Source organism: Prunus dulcis, chromosome 7 (genome assembly GCF_902201215.1).
Source record: "Prunus dulcis chromosome 7, ALMONDv2, whole genome shotgun sequence".
Classification (NCBI taxonomy): Eukaryota; Viridiplantae; Streptophyta; class Magnoliopsida; order Rosales; family Rosaceae; genus Prunus; species Prunus dulcis.
Window position 1 is genome coordinate 6,334,354 of NC_047656.1, and position 24,046 is coordinate 6,358,399.

A 24,046-nucleotide genomic window follows, 5' to 3' on the forward strand; every position below is an offset into this window, starting at 1 on the left:
AAGTACAATAAACCAAAATAAAATCTAGAAGATTGAAGTATTCTAGGACTTATAACTACATGCCTAATTACAAGAATAAACCTAAACCAAATTTATATACATGATTATCCTACAAGTCAAGTTCTACATATCTATACACATGTATACCTTCATAATCACTTAATACGGTACACTTAAGCTTCTCCTTTATAGTTCTTCCACTTTGACCAATATCAACAAACTCCTCATCACATAATCCACCAAGCTCCTCCTTACCATGCTTCCAAGCTTTTTTCACCCTCTTTAATATCTTCTGAAAAGGTTTGGACAATAAAAAATAGAGAGAATGATTTTCTAATCATAAACTATGTGCATTGAGAAAGCAAAAAAATGCACATGTAAGTTCCAATAGAAAGTATAAGAAAATATGAATAATACTTACAATTCAGGATGAAGCTGCTAATGGAACCCACCTATCCAACCCACATTGAGGACATATATATAATTGCTAGTAGTTAGTTTGTGAGGATTTGATCCAATAGTTGTGGATGATAAACATTCACATTGAGCTCTTCAATTATCTCGTGTTTTGTTTTTCACACTATCTTCATTACAAACTTGATTTCGCATCGTTAAACATTGTCAATCTTATCTGTCTACTAATTATAGAAGTAATCTTTTATGTCTGTTAAATCATGCACCTTTTCTAATGTCACATAGAACCAAACACAAAATGCCAGAAAATCCACCAAAAAGAGAAGAAAAAAAAAACATGTAGAAGTTTAAAATATGATAAATAAGAACGATGACACTTAAATGAATGTGCGAACGAAGGACTTGCTTTCCCTTCACTTGAAGCAACGATCCTCATTCCAGTCTCCACCTTCTAGATTCAAGTTTACAAGTGTTAAAAGGCAAGAATGCAAGGCTTTGAACAGAGAAGCATTTACTTGAGATCAATTACACAATTCATTTTGTTAGGATCAGCTCATTTTGAAAAGAAATCAACTAATATATAATTGACTTCCCAAAATATGAGGACCTACCATTCACCCCAATCAATAGTACTTATAAAATTAGGATAAAAAGAAAACGATACAAGCACATGCACCATTAGTGTAATCTCAGAAAAAATGTTAGAGCATAGATAATATGAGATTACAGATTCTGTGCAAATTTTGGGATCTAAAAAGGTTGCTCTAGCTTTATAAAACACACATAGAACAAGCAATCCATACATACTTGCTCAAGATCAATAGCAAGCAGGGCAGTCATCTGTGTGTGAATTATTAGTTGACAATTGAGAGAAACAAATTCTTACATGAATCAGTATATCCAGCAAAATGATTCTTTTTCTCTTATGAATTTGATATGGGCATCTGCAGCTCCTCTTTTAGAAATAAAAACCAAACTGAAAAATAGAAGGGAATGGCTTACACCGAAATACCCTCTCTTGAATTTCCTGCTAATTGAATTGAGGTTCATATAAAAAACACATATAAAGGAATGAATTTAAAAAAACGAAATAAGAAAAAAAGAAGACATGTAAGAACTGAAAGACCAAGTCTAGATGTTTAAAGACTTGACTCTGCTCCAAGCCATACTCAACAAAACTACTATCTCAAAATTGCCACCCTTCTTCCTTTTCCTTTCTTAACCAAAAAATTTAGGTTTTTCTCAGTAGTCTCATACTCCTAAATGATTTAGATTTGGGTAAACTATAAACGTACTCCACAAATAAAATCAATCTATGTTTCCATCAATTGTTGGTAGAGAGAGAGAGAGAGAGAGAGAGAGAGAGAGAGAGAGAGAGAGAGATACATACATAGGTGTTCAATTGCCTAACAAAGCTGGAGAGGGGATTGTGCTTCAAATACTTGGGCAGGAGGTCCCTAGCGTATCTGGTAGGTTCTAAACAAACCAAACACAAGCCTACACAGGCCAACTATCATTCAATAGACACCAAATCACTAAATAGAAGCATTCAAGAAACCGATATAGTATATGGAAATGAAAAGCAAATTCAAAATAATTAAAAAGAATTAAGAGAAAATGAAGGGAAAACAACAAATATTGCAAATTAAAAGAATAAGAAGAAAAAGAAGTACTCTGTAGGGGGGAGTATCGAAGGAGTACTTGGAGATTTGTTCCTAGATACGGTTCCATAGAGATGACGAGTTTTGAAATCGATTTGTTCCGACTTACAATTCACTACCCAAATAGTTTAACCCTAAAGCATATTAGGAACATTGAAATCGATTTGTCAAAACCCTTAGACCATAATCCTAAATTGAAATACCATCAAGCTTGATTAAAATAATCTAAATCATACATAGTTAAAAAGAGAGAGCAAGAGAAGCAAAGCTTTTACCTGTCACAAAGAGGCTGAGAGTGTTGAATAATCTACTCGGGAATGGAGGAAGAGGCTGGGAGAGAGAGAGAGCCAACGACAAACAAAAAACCAGATTGTGAGAGAGATTTAGAGAGCCGGAGTGACATAGAAGGCCAGCGCAAGAGATAGATGAGAGTTTAGAAGATAAAGAGAGGAGACGATAAAGCGTTTGAGAGGGAGACTGAAATATTTAGCGGAAGAATGCGGGAGTTTTTCCCACAAAAAAATTTGGTTAGTTTTTTCAGGAATTTTTTTACCGTAGTAAACTGATATAGTTTTGACAACATGCGTTGCATGTTGTTGAACTCCATATACAACAACACACACAGGTGCGTTGTTAGAACTTCTCCAAAATTCTATTTTCACAACACACACTAAATGCACGTTGTTGAAAGCTGTATAACACAACATGCACCTTCTACACATTGTGGAAAGTCTAATTCCACAACGCTAACTTACGCACGTTGTTAATAACGTGTTGTCATAGTATATTTTTCTTGTAGTGTACTCGTGTTACAGTGTTTTGGAATGAGTGTTCCAAAATATTGTAAAGTTTATGCCTAAGCTCGTAGATTACAAAATTTGGGTTTGACTTTATGACATTTTGAACATTGGTTACTACATTAAGGTTCATCTTAATCCATAGTATCGTAATAGTTTAATTTACAATGAAAAGGATCCCGATTACAATATTAAGGTAAGGGTGGACTTTTAAGAAGTAAAATCATGTCCTTAGTCTTGTAAAAATAAGGGTTTACAATACTAAGGACTCATGTTATAGTTTTTGGGACATGGTCATTCTATAATATTATAAAGATTATCCCTAATCTTGTAGATTACAATCTTTTGGTGCGCATTTATGAGAGTTTGCACTGTGATTAGAACGTTAAGGTTCAGTTTAATCCTAAATATTAGAATAGCCTAATTTACAATGAAAAGGATCACGATTACAATATTAAGATATTCTTATACTTGAACAAGTAAAGTTGTTCCTTATTCTTGTAAAAACAAGGGTTTACCACATTAATGACCAATGGTACAAGGTTTGGGACATAAGTGTTCCCAATCTTGTAAAGTGTTTCCTTAATCTTGTAAAACCGTGGTGTAAAATATTAAGGACTCATATTACAGTGTTTAGGACATTAAGGTTCCATGACATTATAAATTCAAAGTGTATCCCTATTCTTGTCGATTACAAGATTTGGGTTAATTTACAAGATTGTACATTAAGATTACAAAGTTAAGGTTCACGTTAAGCCATAATATTGTAATAGCCTAATTAACTATGAAAAGGATCTCAGTTAAAATATTAAGATAAGAATGGACCTTGAAGAAGCACAATTGGGTTCTTGTTCTTGTAAACTATTTAATTAGTTTTGTGAATAGTTTGAAGTAATTAAACCTAGGAGTAATTTGAAGCTCAAATGACAGAGGTCGTGTGGCAATTGCCACTAAGGCAATCTGTTTTTGCAAATTGGAAGTGCAATTACATGGTGCCTATTTGTTGATTGCCAACTTGACGTGGCTGAGCGAAAGCAAAATAGCCAATTTCACTAACTTGCAACAAAGACAAAAACGAAAAAACTTGGGCAGCTTTATATAAATTCAAATGGTTTTAACAAGAAAATAGTTTTAAGAAGAAAAAAAAAAAAGCTTAACATGTGTGTAACTTTATTTATGTTTATCCATTATAGCTTGTAATTACACAACTGGAATGTAAATGAGACTGCTTTGTTTGTCAATTGCAAGATTGGAATGCAAATGACAATACCTATTTATCAATTGAATTGACAAATCACATACTGTATTGGCATTCTCAAAATTGAAAATCATTTGTGCATTCCTTCAAAATTCCTTCATTATTGAAAAGTGAGACATGAATTAACCCCAAAAAAAAAAGTTTTAAGAAGAAAAAAAAACTTGACATGTGAAAAATATAATGCTTTGTAACTTTATTTATGTTTATCAATTATAACTTGTAATTATGCAATCGGAATGTAAGTGGGACTGCTTTGTTTGTCAATTACGAAGACAAGGATGCAAATGACACTACTGTTTATTAATTGCATTGACAAATTACGTAATGTATTTCCATGCTCAAAATTGAAAAGGCTGCCAATAACATAAAGACTGAAGCCTAAATAACAACAATAGAAATAGGGAAAAAAAAACTAAACTAAACTACAATCCACTACCAAAAAAAAAAAAAAAAAGGACTGGGACTTTCCTATGTCACTCTCATCTTCAATTTAGCCCATGCCTTACATCACCAAGCTCATACAAAATTCCTTTATTTTGCTACAGCACAGCCACGTCATGTTGGTAATTGACAAACGTGCACTATGTAATTGTCATTTTGTTTTTTTTTTTTTGAAAAGAAATGAATATGTAATTGCCATTCTAATTTGTGGAAGCCGATGGTCTAAATGGTAATCGCCAAACGACCACTATCATTTAATTTTTCTTCTTTTCCATGATTTAAGTACCTAAAAGCAAAAACAATAGAATTTATTGCTTTTAACCATTCTAATCTCACAAAACCTAAGAGAAATATTATTAACAACATATATAAATATTAACATATCAATTAACTTTTACTTTCATTACAAGTGTTAATAACTTAGCGACAAGTAAATAACAAGCATCGTTTGACACAAGGTAATTGAAACGCAACTGGATTTACAAAAGTCATGGAAAAAGTTCTATGGAGTAGTGAGTGATATATTAAGTCAAAGTGGATTAAGTTGGGATTCAACAAAAAAGATGATAAGTGTAGATGAAGATCATGTTTGGGAAGAATACGTGAAGGTAAATATATTAAAAATTATTTTTTTTTAATCATGTGCTTTTTTTTTTTTTTTTTTGTCATTAAAGAGTACTTATAAGATTCTTATTTGACTTTGATTATTTGTTTGGTAGTCTCATGGCGATGCTAGAGGTTTTTGATTTAAAGTTATAAAAAATTGCGATGATATAGTAGATTTGTGTGGCAAAGATAGAGCCACTGGAGAGGGCGCTGAAACAGGTGCAGATGCAACTGAGGTTATGACTCCTACTAATGAAGCTGATCATGTTGATTTGGATGGTGATATACAAGATTTAGAAGATATTCATGTTATTGATGATATTTCACCAACCTCAACAAATGGTCAAAAGAGAAGAAATCATGCATCGAATTTTTCTGATATTCTTCCTACAAAGAAAAGAGGTGTTGTCAAAGATGTAATTGTTGATTTGATTGCTAGTATGGCTTTATCATTTGAAGAGTTTATCCGTGCTAATACTAAGAACCTTGATCCAGCAAAGGTATATGTTGAAGTACAAGCAATACCAAGTATTAGTGAAAATGAACAACTCAAAGCATGTACTTAGCTGATAGAAAATGACAAACAATTTCAGATGCTGAAGGCACTCCCAATTGAGGAAAAAAAGAGTATGTTGCTGATATTTATTGCACGTGGGGAGTGATTTGGTTTGCTAATATGCTTTGTTTGTTTAAGTTGAGTTATTTAGTTCATCAAACAATATGTTATTTTATATTTCGAGGAATACCTTCTATGTCGGTTATCAATTTTTTTGTTCTTTTGGAACATTTAATTTCAGTCATTTATAATTTACATGAGCTATCCGAATATTGAAAATTTCAATTTCTGTCATTTACAAAATTCGACCTACATAAATTCAAACACTGAAATCTTCAATTGCCAGAAATTGAAATGACGGAAATCTAAATTCCGTCATTTTAGAATTCTATGTAATTTGCAATTCCTTCATCCAAATGGAGCATATGGAATTGTACTCAACTACAAGAGATTATCAGTAGCTAGTACCTGGCCTACATTGTTCAACCCACCTCTACTAAAAAAGAACCACACAAACAAAAATAGAAAATCATTGGCTGAACACTGCAGTGAATAACAAAATAAGAAATTACGGTCAAAGTCAAGGTTCATAGCTGTGTACAAGACACTCATTCCTACTAAATATATTTCATTAAATGGTAGACAAGACAAATAATCATGCTTTACAACTTCTTGATGAATTTTTGTTCATAACCCCTTCGCAGCAAGCTGCTTCTTCAGGCTGAGGACCTCGACTCCTTTTGTCGCTAACTGCTCCTTTAGATTTTTTGAAGCCTCCTCAAACTTTCTGTTCATGTGATCGGACTCGTCCCGTGTTTCTTTATATCTACTTCGAAAGGCATCTAACCTTGCTTGTGCCCCTTGAAGCCTCATTCGAAGCTTTGCCTTCCCTATGCCGTTTTCAACTTGATCCTGTTTGAAGTATACCAGGCCAAATTAAAGGCTAAACTTGAAAGATAATATTACTTGGAACAGTCTTTTTCTTTTTTCTTTTTTCCATTATTTTCTGAAAGGAAACAACTATTTGGGACAGTTCTAAATTTGTGAATTCTGAGAACTCCAGATGAAAAGTTTTTTACTTCCTTTTTTTATCTTTTGTGGCAGAAATTTTGACACCGTTTGGAGAGCGTGGATCTTATCATCCAAACTGCTATTTAACCAAAACCTATAAAACCCAATTGTTGAAGCTGCAGCTGCGCATCTATTGGTCATGCCCAGAAAGATGAAAACTACGTTGCATAACAAATGAAAGTATACAAGCACTTACTTTGTGAATCTTAAGCTCCATGCTTGAAATTCTCCTTGTCAGTTCCTCCACTTGAACCTTTGCCTCCATTAACTGGTAGTAAGTTCATCAATATTTGAAACGACTCAAACAATTTAGGTGCCAATGAGAAAACAAGGACTTTTCAGTGACCTACCAAGTCATTGTAACGTTTACTGAGACTTTCTTCTTCAATTGCATGTTTCTGCTGCTCTTCGATCTGAGTCACTAATTTATCCTTTTCCTTTGACATAACACAGAGCTGGTTGTTCAGACTCTGTAGCCAACATGCAATCAATCAAACAAATGGAAAAAATTCGGAAAAAATAATGTTAGTTCCTTCCTCAATACTACTGAACTTTTCTCCCTGGCCATTATATCCTGATGCGTAGAGAACAGAATGGAGATCGTACCTGGTAGTCATTTGAAAGTTCTGACAACTCTCTTATTTGAGTCAACAAACCTTCTCTTTCTTTACTCAGAAAGCTGAGCTCCTTCCGAAGCATATTCACTTCCTCGCATTGATGAATTCCGCACATCTCTGAATTTGAGCTCAACATCTAAATGGTTTATAAAGTAGAAGTTAAAAAGCCGTGCATACCAATCATTGCATTTTGTGTAATAACCATACAATATTCTGAGCTAAAGCAAATAACTCACTTCTTCAGACCGTTTGCTCAGAGCGCCAGTTATATTTTTGTCATTATTCACTTGATCAATCTCAAAAGACTTCTCCATGCTACAACAGAAGAAGTACAATAAAATAATAATGTTTTGGTCTTGCAGAAATTCATGACTTTGATATTAATATTCAAGATATTCTAATACATCTAGCAGCAAAGAAGATTCAATAAAATGACAACCTAATAAATCCAGCAGCAAAGAGCAGAAAGTAATTTTTGTAATTAGATAACAATTTGTGACATTATCCCAAAAACGTACAACAAATCTATCCCATCTTTGGATATTCTTTTAACATTTTCCGACAGTAAAGAATTATGGAAAATTTATCCTAAGCCTAACCCCCTAAAAGGACTAACAAACCTTGAAAGGTGAAAACATGAAATATCACAATATACCTATCAGACGACCATTGAATACCAAAAGCTAGATTTTTAGGGAATTAAATTAGAGGTCCATATAATTGCTTAATTCAGCAAATGACAATATGGCCAGAATTATTCCAAAGTAAAAATTAAACATGCATTGCCGCTAATGGTATATAAGACCAAATAATATAAAAGAAGATATCAGTTTACAGAGAAACAAAGGGGAAAGGAAACTGATGCAAACCTGCAAGTCTTCTGTCCCGCAGTTTCCTCACAAGAAGTTAATCTTTCCCTAAGGACCTTGCATTCTTTTCTACAAGACTCCAATTCATTTCTCACCTTACATTTTGACAAAATCATAAGCAGGTTAAGCAGATACCGCTATGAATAATCAAGTAACAAATATTGCTGTTTTTAAACATTCTATATCACAAGTAAATGCATCCGAAACAGGTAAAGACCAGCTACACTATCTAGACAAAATGGTGATAACAGATCTTTCCTATTAGTCAAACAGGGGAAATGAAATTCATATTTTCGGACAAGCAATGTGGATGAAGAGATATCTTTTGTGATACCACAACCAAAGATTCAGCCTTAGAAGTTTCAGCAGGAGATAATCAAACTAAGGGTGATACAATAAGGTCAATCCCTAATCGCCAAATTCACTCAAAGAAAGAAGGATGTGCATCCCATCAATTTCCTTTTGAATTGAAATTTTCGGCAGATAACAATTTGAAGAATGGCAAGCAAACTCTTCACGATGTACACAATCGGAGATGAACCTCACCTCTGACATTTCCCGTGATGATGATGTAATCTCCATGTTGTATACCTTTGATTTCTCTTCTATGGCTTCAATGGAAGCCTTCTCCTTAGCTGACCATATTGCTCTTTCCTCCTCCATTTCCAAAAGGGAATCTGTAAGTTGCTGCCAGCCAACGATACAATCAAATGAGCAACTTTGCACCAAGAAACACACAGAGGTTAAAAATTCAACTACAGATTGATGTTTTTAATTTATAATTAAGGAAAAGCCCCAAAACTAGTCTACCATCGCCAAGTCTTCCTTTTCTTCAGTGAACATTTTAATGGAGCCTTCCATCTTTTGCTGCTCAAATTCAGATTCTTCCAGCCTCTGTTTCTGAATATACAGATAAATGACAACGAAAAATTAAAACATTCGCACAAAAAAGCAAACTAGCAAGTTATTTTTATAAATGAAAGTAGAAAAAGACTTAGGATAGTGTGAAAGAGAGAAATGCGGACTAGCTTACCAGGGCCAAAAGCTCTTCCTGCAATGCTTCAAGTTCCAAGTTTGATGTACTCAATTTTTCAGACAGGTTTTCTAGTTCAGATGCTAAACCTTCGCTGATCGACACAGCATCTTCTTTTTCCCTGTACACAGCTGCTAACTCTTCTTCTAGAGAAGTCATCTTTGTTTCCATTTCAAAAGCATAAACTTCCATCTTTTTGTATTCTTCCTGAAAAACAAGAAAAACAAAACAATAGAGTTGCCATCACTGAATACTAAATGAGGCTCAAAAAGCTTAAGCAAAGTAGAATAACAACTAGGACCATAAAATATAACAAGTAAAATTCTAATTTTACTTTAATATCTTAACAAAATATTAACTATCAAGTCATTCTCTCTTCAGCAAGAAAATTAGTTTCTTTCAGTATAAGTATCTCTTCACATCAGCATATGGACATTTACAGATAAAATAACTTGCATGCAGCATAACAAATTTTATGCAGGATAGAAATGGAAAAGAGCTTATAAAACATTGTCACCACCTGCAATGTCTGTTCAAAAGCAAGGTTTTTTGTTCTTTTAGAATCAGACATAACTGAATCACGCCTTCTACCAGCAAGAGAGTCATGCTTGCTCATGTCACGTTCAAGAAGAGAGTTCTGACCGTGCAATCGTTTTATTTCTCGTTCGGCAGAAGCTTTTTCACCCTGCAAATGAGCGAATATGTTTGTGAAAGCGAAAGGTTGTGTTTGGATGATATCAATGACTGAAGAAAAAAAAGCATAAAGCTCAAACCTCCAGTTTGGTCTTATCTTGTATGGCATTCTTAAGCTTAAACTCAGTCTCTTTCAACTTCATTCTTGTTTTCTCAACATCTTTTCTCAAACTTTCCTTTTCCTTAGCCAAAGAACAAGATGATAAACCTGATATTTCCTTTTCAAGAACTTGCATATAAGAAAGATATTCTCCCTTTTCCAAATCCTGTTGTTCCAGAAGTTCCTGAAATAAACTACTATCAATGAAAGGCTTTTACTGGTTACTAACAGTGATAAGCATATTAATACTAACATACAAGCTTACCCTCAAGGACTTTTCAGAATTTTGAGCGTCTAGTTTCAGTTCCTCTATCTGGTTCTGAAGATCAACTGTTTGATTGTGCAGAAGGCACTGCATACCAGATAATAATACAGCACAAAAAAAAGTCAATGTGGTCAAGAAGTAAATAGATTTCAGGGTCTTTCAAATAAGTATAGTTACAACCGAACCTTTTCATTCTCAAGTTCAGAAACTTTTTCCATCAGGTACAAGTTTAACTTCTCGTGGTTACTGATAATATTCTTTTGTTGTAAAGAGAATTGGCACATTGAAGTCTTGAAATCCTACATTACAAAGAAGTCAAGCCACTAGATGGTGAGAGAGAATACAAGCATTTATAGAATAAAGACCCGCACAGGCTTCAGAAAATAAATTAAATGAACCTCAGAGATAACTTCTTATGACATCAGCAAGCAATATCTTTAGAATACTAACTGTAAGTAAGAAAAGCCATTAGGAGCTGATGTTTCACAAGTACTCACTAGGAACGTATCAAATAGCACAGAGAAACTCTTAGAGCCCTCGTCCAGAAGTGAAGATACACTTTCTATTGCTATTTCTGAGCTTTGAACTTCCAACATTATTTCTCGGACTTCCTTTGCAAGCTTGATCACCAAGTCAGAACTTTTGTCCTATACAAAGATATTAAAAGTTAGCTGCACAGACTTCGAAAGAGAACATGTATACTCAACCAAACCCTATATTTACAAACACCATAAAATATGTGAACAATAGATGAATAATGACTCGCCGCAGAAATTAACACAAAGGAAGGAGATCATACATCCACTTTTGCTACAGATTCATTCCAAGGATGCTCACGAGCGACCCTAGCCTCCTCACGTGCAATTAGAAGCTCTTCATAGAGCTAAGGACATCAAACAATAAGAGACAGTAGTACCATCTTCATAAAAGATAAAACAATAGAAGTGAAAGAAATGACGGTTCTCTGGATCTTTCTAAAAGAGAAAACAGAGAGCAGCAAGTGGGTAGGCTTGTACATACATAGATGGAAACTTTAAACAAATACAACACTTTGACTTGATATGCTAATAGAAAGGTTTATTTCAAGGCTATATAGAAACTTGGCTTCTGTGACAGGAGGAGAACATACGAGAGACTTACACCTTAAATAAAAAACCTAAAACAAATCATTTTCCTGTTGAGACATTAAAAATGCATCCTGAAACGGTATTCATAGTCAAAATTCATACATATATATATATATATATATATATATATATACAGATGTATGATGAATAGTCAAATATATATGGAGGCATGTTGAACAGTGGGGGTCCTGATCATGCACACATGTGAGTGACACATGTATATAATGGACAAACACTTACACACACCCTCTCTGTGTGTCTAATTCGGTTAACTGCAAAATTCCAAACACGCACGCACACACACACACACACACACACACACATATATATATATATAGAGAGAGAGAGAGAGAGAGAGAGAGAGAACGCAAAATTTTCTGTTAAAAATGAAGCCTGCTTGTATGGAATAAAAAAAAGTATTGTTAACCATTTTCTTTTCCTGCGTTTCTTATTAAGGTGGATGGCCATAATAAGCTAGAATCTTAAAAGATTGCAGCAGATTAGCATTCAAAAAAAAAAAAAAAAAAGACTGCAACTTGATTGTTCAGTGCAATTATCGGCGTAAATGTTTAAACCTACTAACACCCTAAAAAGTCTTGAATAAGTGATGAAGCTCCAGGTAGATTAAATCTATTCACATGCTTATATATCACAACCGACTAACACAAACCATGATTACCTCGCCAAACTTCTCCCTGGCACATATGTTCTGCTCTGTTGCAAGGTCAACTACACTATCCAGATTCTGCTGGCTTGAAGACTTCTCCATTTCTAGCATCTTAATCTGCAAGTTGAGGACAAACAATAAATGACAAAAATGTCAAAATGAATAAGCAAAGCAATAAAAATAGCAACAACTAAATACTGAATTTTAAAATTTGCAAGGATAATAAATAAATAAAACAAGAAAGAATATCAGAAAACAGGTCCATATGAAAAAAAAAAACAAAACAAAACAAAATAAAACAAAAGAGTAAGAGGACGACCTGTTCTTGAAGTCGCTTAATCACAAGAATAGCCTCCGACTCTCTTAAACTAATGTTATTGTCCCCATTAATGGTACCTTTATCGAGATAAGATGTGAAGTAGTCATTATACATTGCTCCAGAAAACATATCAGCCTCAGCAAGCTTTCGTGTCAAGCATTCAATTTGTATCTCACTCAAAGTTCTCTGTATGAGGTAATGATTAGTATAGAGTGCAAAAAGGATTGCTGATATATTGAGGAACAGAAACAATAAAATATATGAACCTGAATTTCAAATTTTATAAGCAAATCTTCATATTCTGCTTGCAAATCTACTAAATCATTGTCCTGCAAGATTATGGAGATTAAAAATGCGGATTGCCAAAAGTTCAGAACAGAAAATGTAATGAAAAAAAGTACAAACCAGGGTTAAGCTTTTCTTCCTGGGTGGCACTTTTCTCCTGTTAGTAACATGTAATAAAGCACATGGATCGGGAAGAGCAGAGTCATCCAATGTGATGTTTTTACATTCTTCATCTTCTTTGCAAGACTCATTCTCGGCAACTTCAGTCTCATGCACCAGTTCTTGAAAAGGAAGAAGTGGTCCAACATCACGCATAGGTCTCACGGTTTTTGCCGCGGATGCCTTTGATTGGATGGTGGATACCACCTAAAATGCAGCAAAGTAAAAATAGCTGAAACTTGTAACATATCTGATATGACATGGCCAGAAAAAGTTTAGAGACCATATCAAAAAAGATAACAAAAGTACTTAATAAGTATTTCCAGCAGCCTGTCTCCTGTCTTGTTATCTAGAACTAGGCAATATAACAGCCACATAGATATACTTAATACGTTTGCACATTATAATACAGCCAGATGAAAGAAATGCATGAAGCCATATGAAAGGCTCAACAAAATGTAACATTCCAATTGCTGAAGATTGGCTGCAGATGCCATTTTCCTTATTTCCAGCTTTAGTTTAGGGCCACATCCATCATATGCAATGCGGTGTGGATAAAAAGATAGAGAAACTGATGAGAGAATTTCCATGGGAAGGGATGCTGGAGGGGAAGAGATTATTTGGTCATATGGGATGTGGTATCTCAAGTGAAGGAGAAAGGTGATGTAGTACAGCCCGTAGGTATTAAATTAATCACTTAACAATCGAACAGAGAAGAATATAAGAGATCGAGGAGAAGAAATATAGGTCGAAAAGATGAGACAAAGGGCAGAAACAGTAGAACAAAGAAGAATATCGGAGGTCAAGGAGAAGAAAATATAGATCGAAAGGACGAAATCAGAGAGTTCTAAGAAAAGGTTTACTCAACATTCAAATCTAAATTTTAAAGAACTACATGGGGGTATTTATAGCAAACGAAAACCTAGACATAACAGGATAAAACCCCCTTGCTTAAACAGAAATTCTAACCCAAATAAAATAGGAAACTTAAAACTAGAAATCTGGAAATCTGGAAAAGTAGAAATCCTACTAGAATTTGGAAAACTAGAGAATCTAGGAAACTAACAAATACATTAGAAAACTAATAAACTTAGGTCCTATGCGTCCTGCATCGAAAGGGGGTTGGCGGTTGGGCCAATTTGGTGAAGGGAAATGAGGCACTGCTGGGAAAATGGTTGCGGAGATTCACGGGGAGAGAGAAAGCCTGTGGTATGCTATCACTAAAAGCAAATATGGGCTGCATGAGAATGCTTGGTATTGGAATATAAGCTGTTTGCTGCATCAAATTGATTCTGATTGAAGAGTTGACTTCCTTGATTAGCTTAATTGTTAATCGATTAGATCAGTTAATAAAGATGAGGCTAATTTGTATTTCTGACTTTGTGTCTTGGATTTTTATTCAAACACCTTTGTACTCAAGTAATGCAAAACAATTTTATTTCAACGAGATATCACACCTATGTCCAGTGGCCATCTTGTCCACATTTCTGTAGAATTTCGTTTTCCTTTAATGAAACTTTGCTTCCTAATAATAAACAAAAGAAGAATTGCGTAGTTGTACAGTTTGAGAAGATTGAGGTTTCCATGATTGTATCTTCTGGTGAATTCTTGTTTGATAAGCTTTGTACTCATTTCAATCGTAGTGAAATTGTGTCTCAAAAAAAATTACATTTCTATTAAGTACTCAGCAACACCATACAATTTTTTTTTATTTTGCATTTGAAATAAAATAGAAACACAGTATACATGCAATAGAGAAACATATGTACAAGAGTAAATCTGTTTTGTATAGATTAAAAATTGGAACTTACAATTAAATGAAAGATGAAATGAAGTAATCATATACACTTCGCAGGAATAAAGTATTACCTCTCCCTGAGTCTCCCTTGTAAGATTACCTGGACACCAAGTATCACGCCTCTTCTCCTGCAGCAACAAACAGGAAAACTTAACGAGAACCAGAGGGAGAGAGAATAAGAGACAGACAGACAAAAAACAAGGAAGGAAGAGCTAGTAGGGATTATATAGGTAATAAAAACAGAGGGAGAGAGAACGAGACAGACGGACAAAAAAACAGGGAGGGAAAAGCTATTAGGATTATACAAGTGAGAGGATTAGCAAGTAAACCATAAACACAAATTATAGGTGTAGATGGTCAGGAAACTGTCCCCCACAATATGGGAATAAACATTTGTTGGGAAAAAGGGCCTAAAACAAATTTTTCAAAGAGGAGTCACATAACTTGAGTTACACTAAAACACAACGAAATCTATCGAAAATCTCCTAGGTTAGCTATTTATATAGCAGATCACCTGTATTACGTGACACAAACATGACTCGAGTTCCACTAAATCACAAGTAGTATGAAATTGTCACTGGTACCAATATAACTTCGTTTGCAGAGCATTTTCTCTTCTTCAACATGGACCTAATCAACTAATTTCCCAGCCTAAAGAAGTAAGATAATAGAAGATAACATAATGGATACACAACCTCCTTTTTGTGCTCTATTTCTTAAGGGTTCTTTTATATTTTCAGGACTAATGTGCCAAATCAACCATTCCGTACATTTTTAGTTATGCATGAAGTGTGCACCTGGTCATATTGGTCAGCCATTTTAAACCCTCCACATATATACCAAATCTCTTACAACTTTTTTGAATGAGACTTTTTTTAACACAAAACTCAAACAATACACGCAGTGGACAAGGAGTCCACAACAATTGTACAACCAGAACAAACAAAAACAAGGTCCTATCAAGCCTCGATACATCAAAAATGTAACTAGCATCTGTCTTCCAATCTCATAAAACAGCATAAAGACCCTAGGAACATTACAAGAAGAATCCCATAGAGATGGACAAAATTCAAATCAACTTTACAACTCTCAACCACCTTTGGCCCTCTGTAGTCCTCAATGCTTCTATTCTATTTCATCCAAATGACCTAAAGGACAACCAGAACTCTACAGCTCCATAAAACCTTCACTTTTTTCCACCACCAAAATCTTTATGCCTCGCTCAACATATATGAGCACTCTCCTGGAATAACCCAAACCATAGCAGCTTCCCTAAACAGGTTAAACCACAATTTAAAGCAACTGAGCGATGAAGCAATAAATGGTTCACTTTCCTCTGCCCTCTGCACATACCACACCAATTTGGAGATATACACACATCTGGTCTTCTCTTCTTTCGCAGGTCAGCACCAATTTACAGCACTCTAAGAAACTACCATAACCTGGCGAAAATTTTCTTTCCATGGTTAAGACTTGACCCATTCACAGCCAGTCTTGCATCTCATCCATTTCCCTAGATTCCGTACTGGCTTCTGGTCACAGCATACCAAAAAGATTCCCTTTGCAAAAGAAATCCCCACCAACTTACCCAACAATGCTTAGGTTTTTATACCAAATTACCTATCCCTAATCCCCCTCTCTTTGTGTATCAATATAAACTAAATCTTATCTGATTGGAAAGGAAACAATAAGACCAAGCACATATTTTCTGTCTAAAGATAATGGAAGCTTGAACTTTGTAGTAGTTATTCTCATAATTCCAAAACAATAAAAATAAGAAACAAAAGATTTATTTGAAAATCAAAGAAGAGAAGTAATGAAAATTAATTTATCATCTTGCAAACCTTCTTGAAGCGATCTTGAGTCTCATCCCTATTTGAATACAAAACCATTGAGCTTAAATTTTCAATTTTCTTAGCTTGCTGTTGCACCATCTTCTCTCTTTCGGCTTGGGCTTTCTTTTCCTCCTCCAACTCCAAAGCTATGCGCTCCCTCTCTAACTCAGTCTGCACAGCAAGTATACATATTCCATAATACACTTGCTTCTTCTAGTTACAGGAAACCATAAAGTGTATATTGTCAAACCTGCAGTAGTGTATTTCGCAGATTGAGGATTTCCTCTGCCCAATGTTCTGAATGAGATTCCTGAAACACAGAATAATAAAAAGCTTACACTTCACATACACAATCTAAAATTGATAATAATTATAAATGAATGACAACGCTGGCTATAAAAATAAAACCAACCTGCAATTTGGCTCGAAGCACCTCAATTTCCTTCTTTTGACGCTTTAGAAGAGCAGCATCTGTTAAAATCTGCCATGAAGAAAAGAAATAGGTTCAAATGCAGCAGTTAAAACATATGGTAGGCATAAAAGAACCAACCTTATGGCCAAAAATGCCTACTAGGCAGAATATCAAAGGGAAGATTTAAATTTAACCCAATAAACAATTAAAATTTAAAATTTAAAAAAAAAAAACCTCGTTGACACGAGCACAGTTTGTGACACGTAATGCTCTACTTGCAAATTGGAGACTGCTTTTAGTCTCGTCTGCATGAATCTGTCAAACCAAAGGTTCTGAGAAACCACGCGAGAACATACAAAATAAAATATCATAACTCAAAAGTTAAAGAATATTCAACTGCACAAGTTACAGAAAACAAGAGAGTCAGAAGCAAATTACAAAAGTTGGGTGTCAATCATTAACACTCTCTTTTGACCAATACACAATATACTACTATTTTTCGAGTTGAGTATTCTTGTGGTTGATTAGGAACCTTCTAAGAAAATTTGAACCTGAACTGAAAGTACTAGATGATATCCTCTTTTTCTTAATCATGTTTCTACTGTTTGAAGCAGTGAAATTTGAAATATGAAATCCAAAATTTCCTCCCATAAAATGTGCATCATATGGTCCAAACATAATTAAAGAACTTCCTTGCCACATTCAGGACCCCATCCAATGTAAGCTAACAACCAAACGACCAAAGAAAGGACGCCCCTACGCCTACATACATAAACCTATCCCATAAGCATCCTGTTACATGTGCACACCATTTGAAAAGTTGACACCTAGAACCCTCCAAGTAATGCCTGTCATTTAACATTCTTTTGTGCAAAAAACAGTGGGTCTGGAACTCACTTATTCTTACATTTCCCGTATGCTTTTGGGCTGGGGTGGCAATGGGTTCAGGCTGCTGGGGTTAGTTGGGTTATTCCTCAGCCACCCTCAGAAAGTCTTTGTGAACTGTTTAAGTCTTTTTGGGGTGAAAGGAAAGCATGGATATTATGAAATGGTTTTTTGGGTAATTTGGTTGGAGAGACGTACAATAATTTTTGAGATTATAGTTGGGATGAAGTGGAGACCTGATGCAGGACAAGAGGGATAATTAATAGACAAGATTGAAGCTTCTTTAAAATTAAATCTTTAAGGCTGTAAGATTGTAGTGAGAAAGAACAAAAGGGAAATTTATGGAACGACAAGCAATTATAGGAAAAGGATAGGAACTACTAGCACCACACCAGAAGGATTCTAGGAATCACTCCTAGAGGCCTTAGTGCATCACAACTAGGGTTAGGTTGCATCACACAAACTTAGAGAGCTGAAAAGTTCCGACAAGTTTATTCGATCATCAAATCGTCAAGGTGTAAACAATTTTATTCAACCATCAAACCCATCCACTTGTGTTCCTCATCAAGACCTGTCGGGGAAAGTCAAGTCGGCTTTGGGGTAGATATAAGTAGGGTTTGTTTATTTCAGATGACAGAGTTATAGTTTGGTTTTTTTTTTATGAGATTATCAAGATGATGGACCTCTTGTCCAACAAGACTTTGATCCTTGTATTTAGGTTATCATTTAGGCAAAGTACTGGGCAGCGGTATGGGCTTCTGTTTCTCCAATTTTTAGGAAAACATCCCTTTCAAATATTTTGCTTGATTGGAAGGCAGCAGTGTCTTGATAAGGATTGGTTTCTTCTCATAGTTGTACATCTATGTACTAGTTGTCCTGTTTCTTTCTGTTATTGGTGGATTACTTGTCCACTTTTCTGTACCGTTTTTTTATGAAATAAAATTTCTCCTTTTCAAAAAATAAATAAATAATTCTGTTTATCATTAAAAAATGACCATCGGAAACCTTACTTGTGCTAGCGTGATGTTGCATATTATAGCTGTATTTGCATTTCCACCCAAAGCAGGTTGCAAAATTCGCGTAAGTTTGCTATCTCGATATGGCACATGTCCCCTGCATCAAGTACCGAATAAGGTCAATATATGATATGTTCATAGAAATACACTTGACATTCAACAAATGCAGAACATACCCTTGACTCTCAGCACCTTCACTCAATTTTTTAATGACAGTTCCCAATGTCATAAGGCTTTTATTTATATGGGAACCCTCTTTGAGCCGGACACCTTCAGCACCAGTTTTTGCAGCACGTTCTGAACCAGCTAGGTCCACTAAATTCTAGAACCAAAAGAAAACATTCAGAGCAAAACAAAAGAATTTTTGTGAGAATTACAAATACAACAAAAACACACGTTTCATCAATAATAAAATAGGAGGGAAAAAAAAAATTAAAGATATCTATTAATTTTAATAAAAACATACCAAAACTGAAACACGGACCGCATCACAAGAACTACCAATATCTTCATCTTCGTTTCTATCTCGACTTTCAATTATCTATTTAAAGCATAATAATAGCCATATGAGATGTATAACCTAAATGGCAACCAACAACGGTAAGGATGTAAAATTGTACCATGCGGAAAATGGTGTGGGACCTACTACTGTACAGATTCATATTTGTCTCTCCAATATGCCGATGAGCTGAAATTTTAAAGGATGATAATGTCAAAATAATGTCAATATGCCTAGGTCAATAATAGCTCCTTGCTTTTAGGTGAAGGGAGGGATTGAGAGTGGATGGTGTTTTTATAAATATTCTCTACATGTGTATTTGCGTGCCAGGAGTTGGTGTGTATGTGTGTTGTGAGTAAGTGTGTGTGTGTGTGTGTGTGTGTGTGTGTGAGAGAGAGAGAGAGAGAGAGAGCTAAATAACTCTTGAATAGTATTTTGAAAAAGAAGAAAGTGTATGATACTGTAAAAAGGTAATTACATTCCCCAAACTCCATGAGATCAAGCACTTGCTCTGGAGAGGCAACAATTTCTTCGCGCAATCCAGCAACATATATCCCTCGCTGCATGCGCATAAAGGGAAACAGAACTTGCAGCAATATAATTATTGACAAACTATCATAATAATTCAACTTTATAGTAAATTCAATACCTCTAGACTTTCATGAATCTGCAATTTTCGATGCTCAGGAGCCAATAAATCATTTATGTCCTCATTATAGATCTCCATATAAGACATTCGTAAAAGAAACTCCCGATCAACATCCTAAAAGCAAGAAATAACCTGAGTATGTGCATACACTGAGTTTACAGTATAAAATTCAGTAGTTCACAAATGCTAATAGCTAAGTTACGTAAATAAGAGGCCACCTACTCATTTCAACTGTTTTTACGAGTCCAGGCTAACAACAATTTTCTGTAGCTGAGAACTGAAAGGCTAACGTGATTTCTAGAGCATGTAAATGTAATCGTACAACTTTTCACTAAACCTTTTCAACATTAGAACTAGCAACACTGATTTGGTAATAGAGTTTTCAGATTAGTTACTAAACCCATTTTACAATGTTGCCCACTGATTTAACCCATTTTACACATTTGACAGTCCAACCCGCACTTACTAAACGAGTACCTCTTGAATAATGTTGAACATCTCACGCACTGCAAGAGGAATCACCCCCGGCTCAATAGCCGACCCTCGGATTGTGTGAGTTTTCCCACTGTTAGTTTGCCCATAAGCAAAAACTGTTCCTACAAGTAAGCAAAACAACGTATAGTATATATATCAGAAATTAAAGTGAAAATTCAAATTAAGTCAAAAATGGGTATAATTGAATGTACCATTGAAACCGCGAACTGCAGCCGCGACTATATCTTTGGTCTGAGATTGGTAGACTTCGAAGTTCTTACAATCTTCACCAAAAATTCGATCTACAAACACGAAAAATAAACAAAGAAGGAAGAAAATATAAGAAAATTGGAAAATAAAAACATTAAACCCATGGGAGTTAAAACTGCAGAGAAGCAGAGGCGAGAGCGAGAGAGAGAGGGTCTGGTACCAAATTCGAACTTGGAGGAGTGGTTGGGGATGAAGATGGAGTTGCCTGAGATACGCCAAGGGCTGGTCTTGGCGTCTTCAGCCGAGAGCGGCCGAGCTCGCACGGTCACGTGTATTCTCTCCATTCTCTGTTTTGCAGAATTCGGTGGCTATTGCTTACCGCAATTATGGTGGTTTTCAAAAGCTCATTGGGGTTTTTCTGGCTCGGCTAATTTTCCCGCCTCTGTATCTGGGTGCTTTGGAAGTGGACCGGTAATGACCCAAAAAGGCTCCAGAAAATTAAAATTAAAAAAAAAGCTTTTTATCACAAATGGTCTTTAACGTTTAAGATTTTATCACGAATGGTTTTTGAGGTTTTTTTGTGACAGTAATAGTCCTTAACGTTAGGGGTTTTTATCACAAATGGTCCCTCCGTTAAAAATTCTGTTAAGTGTCTGATGTGGAAGACAAGTGGAGCCCATATGTCCAATCACATTGTGACATGTGGATGAAAAAATAATTAAATAATTTTTTTTAATGAAAATTCCTTTTTTTTTTCTACAACTTTTCATCCCCCTTCCTCTACTCCATCTCTCTCTCCATCCTCTGCTCTCCCTCTCTCCACCCTGTCCTCTCCTTCTCCCTCTGTAAAAATAATAATATAACTCATATATCTTTCTCCATCTTTGTATAGTGGTATATAAATCATAACCCACAATCCCCCTTTGTTTTTTTCTTGCCCATTGCCTGCCACCTGCAAGAAAAAATGGTATTTGGGATTCTTTTATATGTCTCTGTTTTTTTAACACAGCCACCCGCAAGCTGCAACCCACACCCAACTCCCCTACCATCTCCCACTGTATTTTCTCTCCTCCTCTACTCTCCCCCTCTGTTTTTAATTATTTTAAGTTGTTTGAATAAATATTTGTGTAAAAGGAAATGTGAAACTACCTTGTGCAAGTGATTATTTTGCAAAATATACAGAGGGAGAGGGGTGGGTTGCGGGTGGGTGGGCATGGGGTGGTCGAGCTGTAGAGGCAAGGAAAAAAAAAAACAGAGGGAGAGGGAGAGCACAGGGAGGAGAGAGGGCAGAGGGGAGGGGGAGAGAGACAGAGAGAGAATGGATTTTCATAAAATTAAAAAAAATTATTTCTTTATTTATTTAATCCACATGTCACGATGTGATTGGACATATGGGCTCCACTTATTACACTTAACAGAATTTTTGACGGATGGACAATTTGTGATAAAAAGCACTAACGTTAAGGACTATTAGTGTCACAAAAAAACCTCAAGGACCATTCGTGATAAAATCGTAAACGTTAAGGACTATTTGTGATTAAAAAAACCTTACATAAATAAAAAGAAGCCCTTATGCTTTATTTATTTTTTTGTTGGGAAAGCCCTTCTGTTTTAAATATCTTGTTTAATATTAGGGTAATTTTTTGAGATGTTTCGTTATATACATATTCTTAGCACAACTGATATAAATAAACTCTACACTATTTAATTTCTATAAACGAACTCAAAAAAGGACAACTGGCCCTGTTGAATTTAATTTTGATTATTAAATTACTTTGATGCCATGTTGAGTGTTTTTGGTTTTTTATGACGTTTTGGAGTTGGGTTTATTTTAAGAAATCGATGACAGTTTTATAATTTATAGTAAGTTCGAAGTCTCTTTATAATGTTGTAAATGAGTTTTGGGCGAAGGCTATCATTGACGCGCCTCCTCTAAAAAAAAGAAAAGTGTGCAAAGTCTATTGGTATAAATTAACTTTCTTCGAAGGTTTATAGCCAACTCCGCGGGAAAAGTTGAGCCCTTCTCATCTTTGCTAAAACTCAAAGATGAAGAGAAATTTCGGTGGGAAGAGACTCACCAAAGGGCATTCGACACCATTAAAGAATATTTGGCCAAACCTCCGGTGCTCATTCCGCCAAAGCGGGGCCGACCCTTGAAATTATATATTTCGGGGGCGTTGGGCCTTTTCTCGCCCCGCCCAGAATTAGCATCGGCGAATTTGGTGAAGCTTTCCTTCTAAATAATGTCGGCAGAAGGATTTTCCTTCTCGGCAGTGTCGGCTGTGAGATTTGAAGGGTTAGGAAAAAAAAAAAGATGGCCAAAATTAAAATAGGGAAAAAAGTGTAACTATTTTACCTTTTGCTTGGGCCTTCTTCTTCTCTTTCTCTTGCTGAAAGACCAATGAGCATGGGCAATGCTTGAAGATCCTATCCTCAATTTCTGAGCATGTTTGAGGAAACCAACCGGCTGACATTTCTTTCCACCAGTAGATAAAAATGTTAGAGTCACCAAACCGGGAATCTCTAATCGGAATACTGAAGGATTTCACCAAGTCTTGGTTGAAATTTGTCAAGGTAGTGACCTCTTTTGCATCCTTAAATTCCACCCACCAAGAGGAAAACAAGTTGACGGAATCCATGGGTGGTATCGAGATGCTCTGTATAAAGCTAAGCTGGTAGCCGGCCGCGGCGGGATAATAAAGCTCACCACCACAATGATAGTTATTACGTTTGTTCACTATTAGGCCGTATGGAAGATCTCGGCTGATGAGGATGCTTGCCCACATATTATGTCTCTCCTCTTTTGTCTCCGCCGTAGGATATGAGGAAGATCCAAGGCTAGATAATCCGGGAAACGGTGATCTAGGCAAATGGAGAGATGCTCCCTAGTCCTCTCCTGGCACTCATAGAAAAATCGAAAGCAATCCTCAACATAATGCTTCTGACATGGGGCGTTGAGCAAGGGCGGACCCAGAAGTGCTTTGTCATTTGGGCAAACGGTGGTGGAACTTAATTCCAGAAAATAGAGCTGGAGCCACAATTGAAAAATCCATATAGGGCTAGAAGCATGATAATCCATGGGTTTAGTGGTTACCTCGCGGAGCCCTCTATAAAGATAGGCAAGAAAGATTAGGCCCATGGCCACTTGATTGTCATCCGCAAGTACCTCCGCCAAGGCTCGGAATTCCTTAGTAATCTAGCCGGATTTTGCGCATGCCAAGAACTTGCACAACCACATCACAAGAAAAGCCACATGCTCAGTATAGGATACGCCATTGATGGAAGGAGGGCCGGTGGGATCTCCGCCATGGCCAAGATACGTCTTCACCC

General features: G+C 35.7%; 1 protein-coding gene and 1 long non-coding RNA gene across 3 annotated transcripts; both read right to left on the bottom strand.

Moving 5' to 3' along the window:
- Window positions 1-1,307: 1,307 nt before the first annotated feature.
- LOC117635160 lies at window positions 1,308-2,511 on the bottom strand. Its single transcript, XR_004586887.1, has 3 exons — window positions 2,351-2,511; window positions 1,805-1,911; window positions 1,308-1,441 (listed from the first exon to the last, which is right to left on the bottom strand). It is a non-coding gene; the product is annotated as an uncharacterized LOC117635160 (long non-coding RNA).
- A 3,771-nt stretch (window positions 2,512-6,282) lies between these two features.
- On the bottom strand, window positions 6,283-21,148 carry LOC117636091 (kinesin-like protein KIN-7O). 2 transcript variants are annotated; one of them, XM_034370543.1, is made up of 33 exons: window positions 20,937-21,148; window positions 20,719-20,808; window positions 20,510-20,628; window positions 20,033-20,146; window positions 19,862-19,943; window positions 19,505-19,572; window positions 19,351-19,425; window positions 19,061-19,206; window positions 18,879-18,981; window positions 17,218-17,298; window positions 16,984-17,052; window positions 16,822-16,881; window positions 16,581-16,742; window positions 14,808-14,864; window positions 12,900-13,145; window positions 12,761-12,823; window positions 12,495-12,680; window positions 12,188-12,292; window positions 11,181-11,264; window positions 10,879-11,028; window positions 10,567-10,680; window positions 10,382-10,468; window positions 10,097-10,300; window positions 9,844-10,008; window positions 9,324-9,530; window positions 9,101-9,190; window positions 8,837-8,977; window positions 8,291-8,385; window positions 7,658-7,736; window positions 7,411-7,557; window positions 7,155-7,274; window positions 7,001-7,072; window positions 6,283-6,645 (listed from the first exon to the last, which is right to left on the bottom strand). In XM_034370543.1, the coding sequence occupies exons 1-33, from the start codon at window positions 21,058-21,060 to the stop codon at window positions 6,421-6,423; spliced, it is 3,930 nt and encodes a 1,309-aa protein (XP_034226434.1). In that variant the 5' UTR covers window positions 21,061-21,148; the 3' UTR covers window positions 6,283-6,420. The 2 variants fall into 2 exon arrangements, with proteins under 2 accessions (XP_034226434.1, XP_034226435.1); XM_034370544.1 differs by lacking the exon at window positions 17,218-17,298.
- Between the last annotated feature and the right edge of the window lie 2,898 nt (window positions 21,149-24,046).

Bases quoted from the DNA above. Each gene is read 5' to 3' on its own strand.
- LOC117636091 (XM_034370543.1), bottom strand. From the start codon at position 21,060: ATGGAGAGAATACACGTGACCGTGCGAGCTCGGCCGCTCTCGGCTGAA. The intron at 7,737-8,290 runs GTTTGCATCAGT...CTTCTGTTGTAG, and splicing joins GCGGGACAGAAGACTTGCAG to CATGGAGAAGTCTTTTGAGA. The intron at 6,646-7,000 runs GTAAGTGCTTGT...TACTTCAAACAG, and splicing joins TGGAGCTTAAGATTCACAAA to GATCAAGTTGAAAACGGCAT.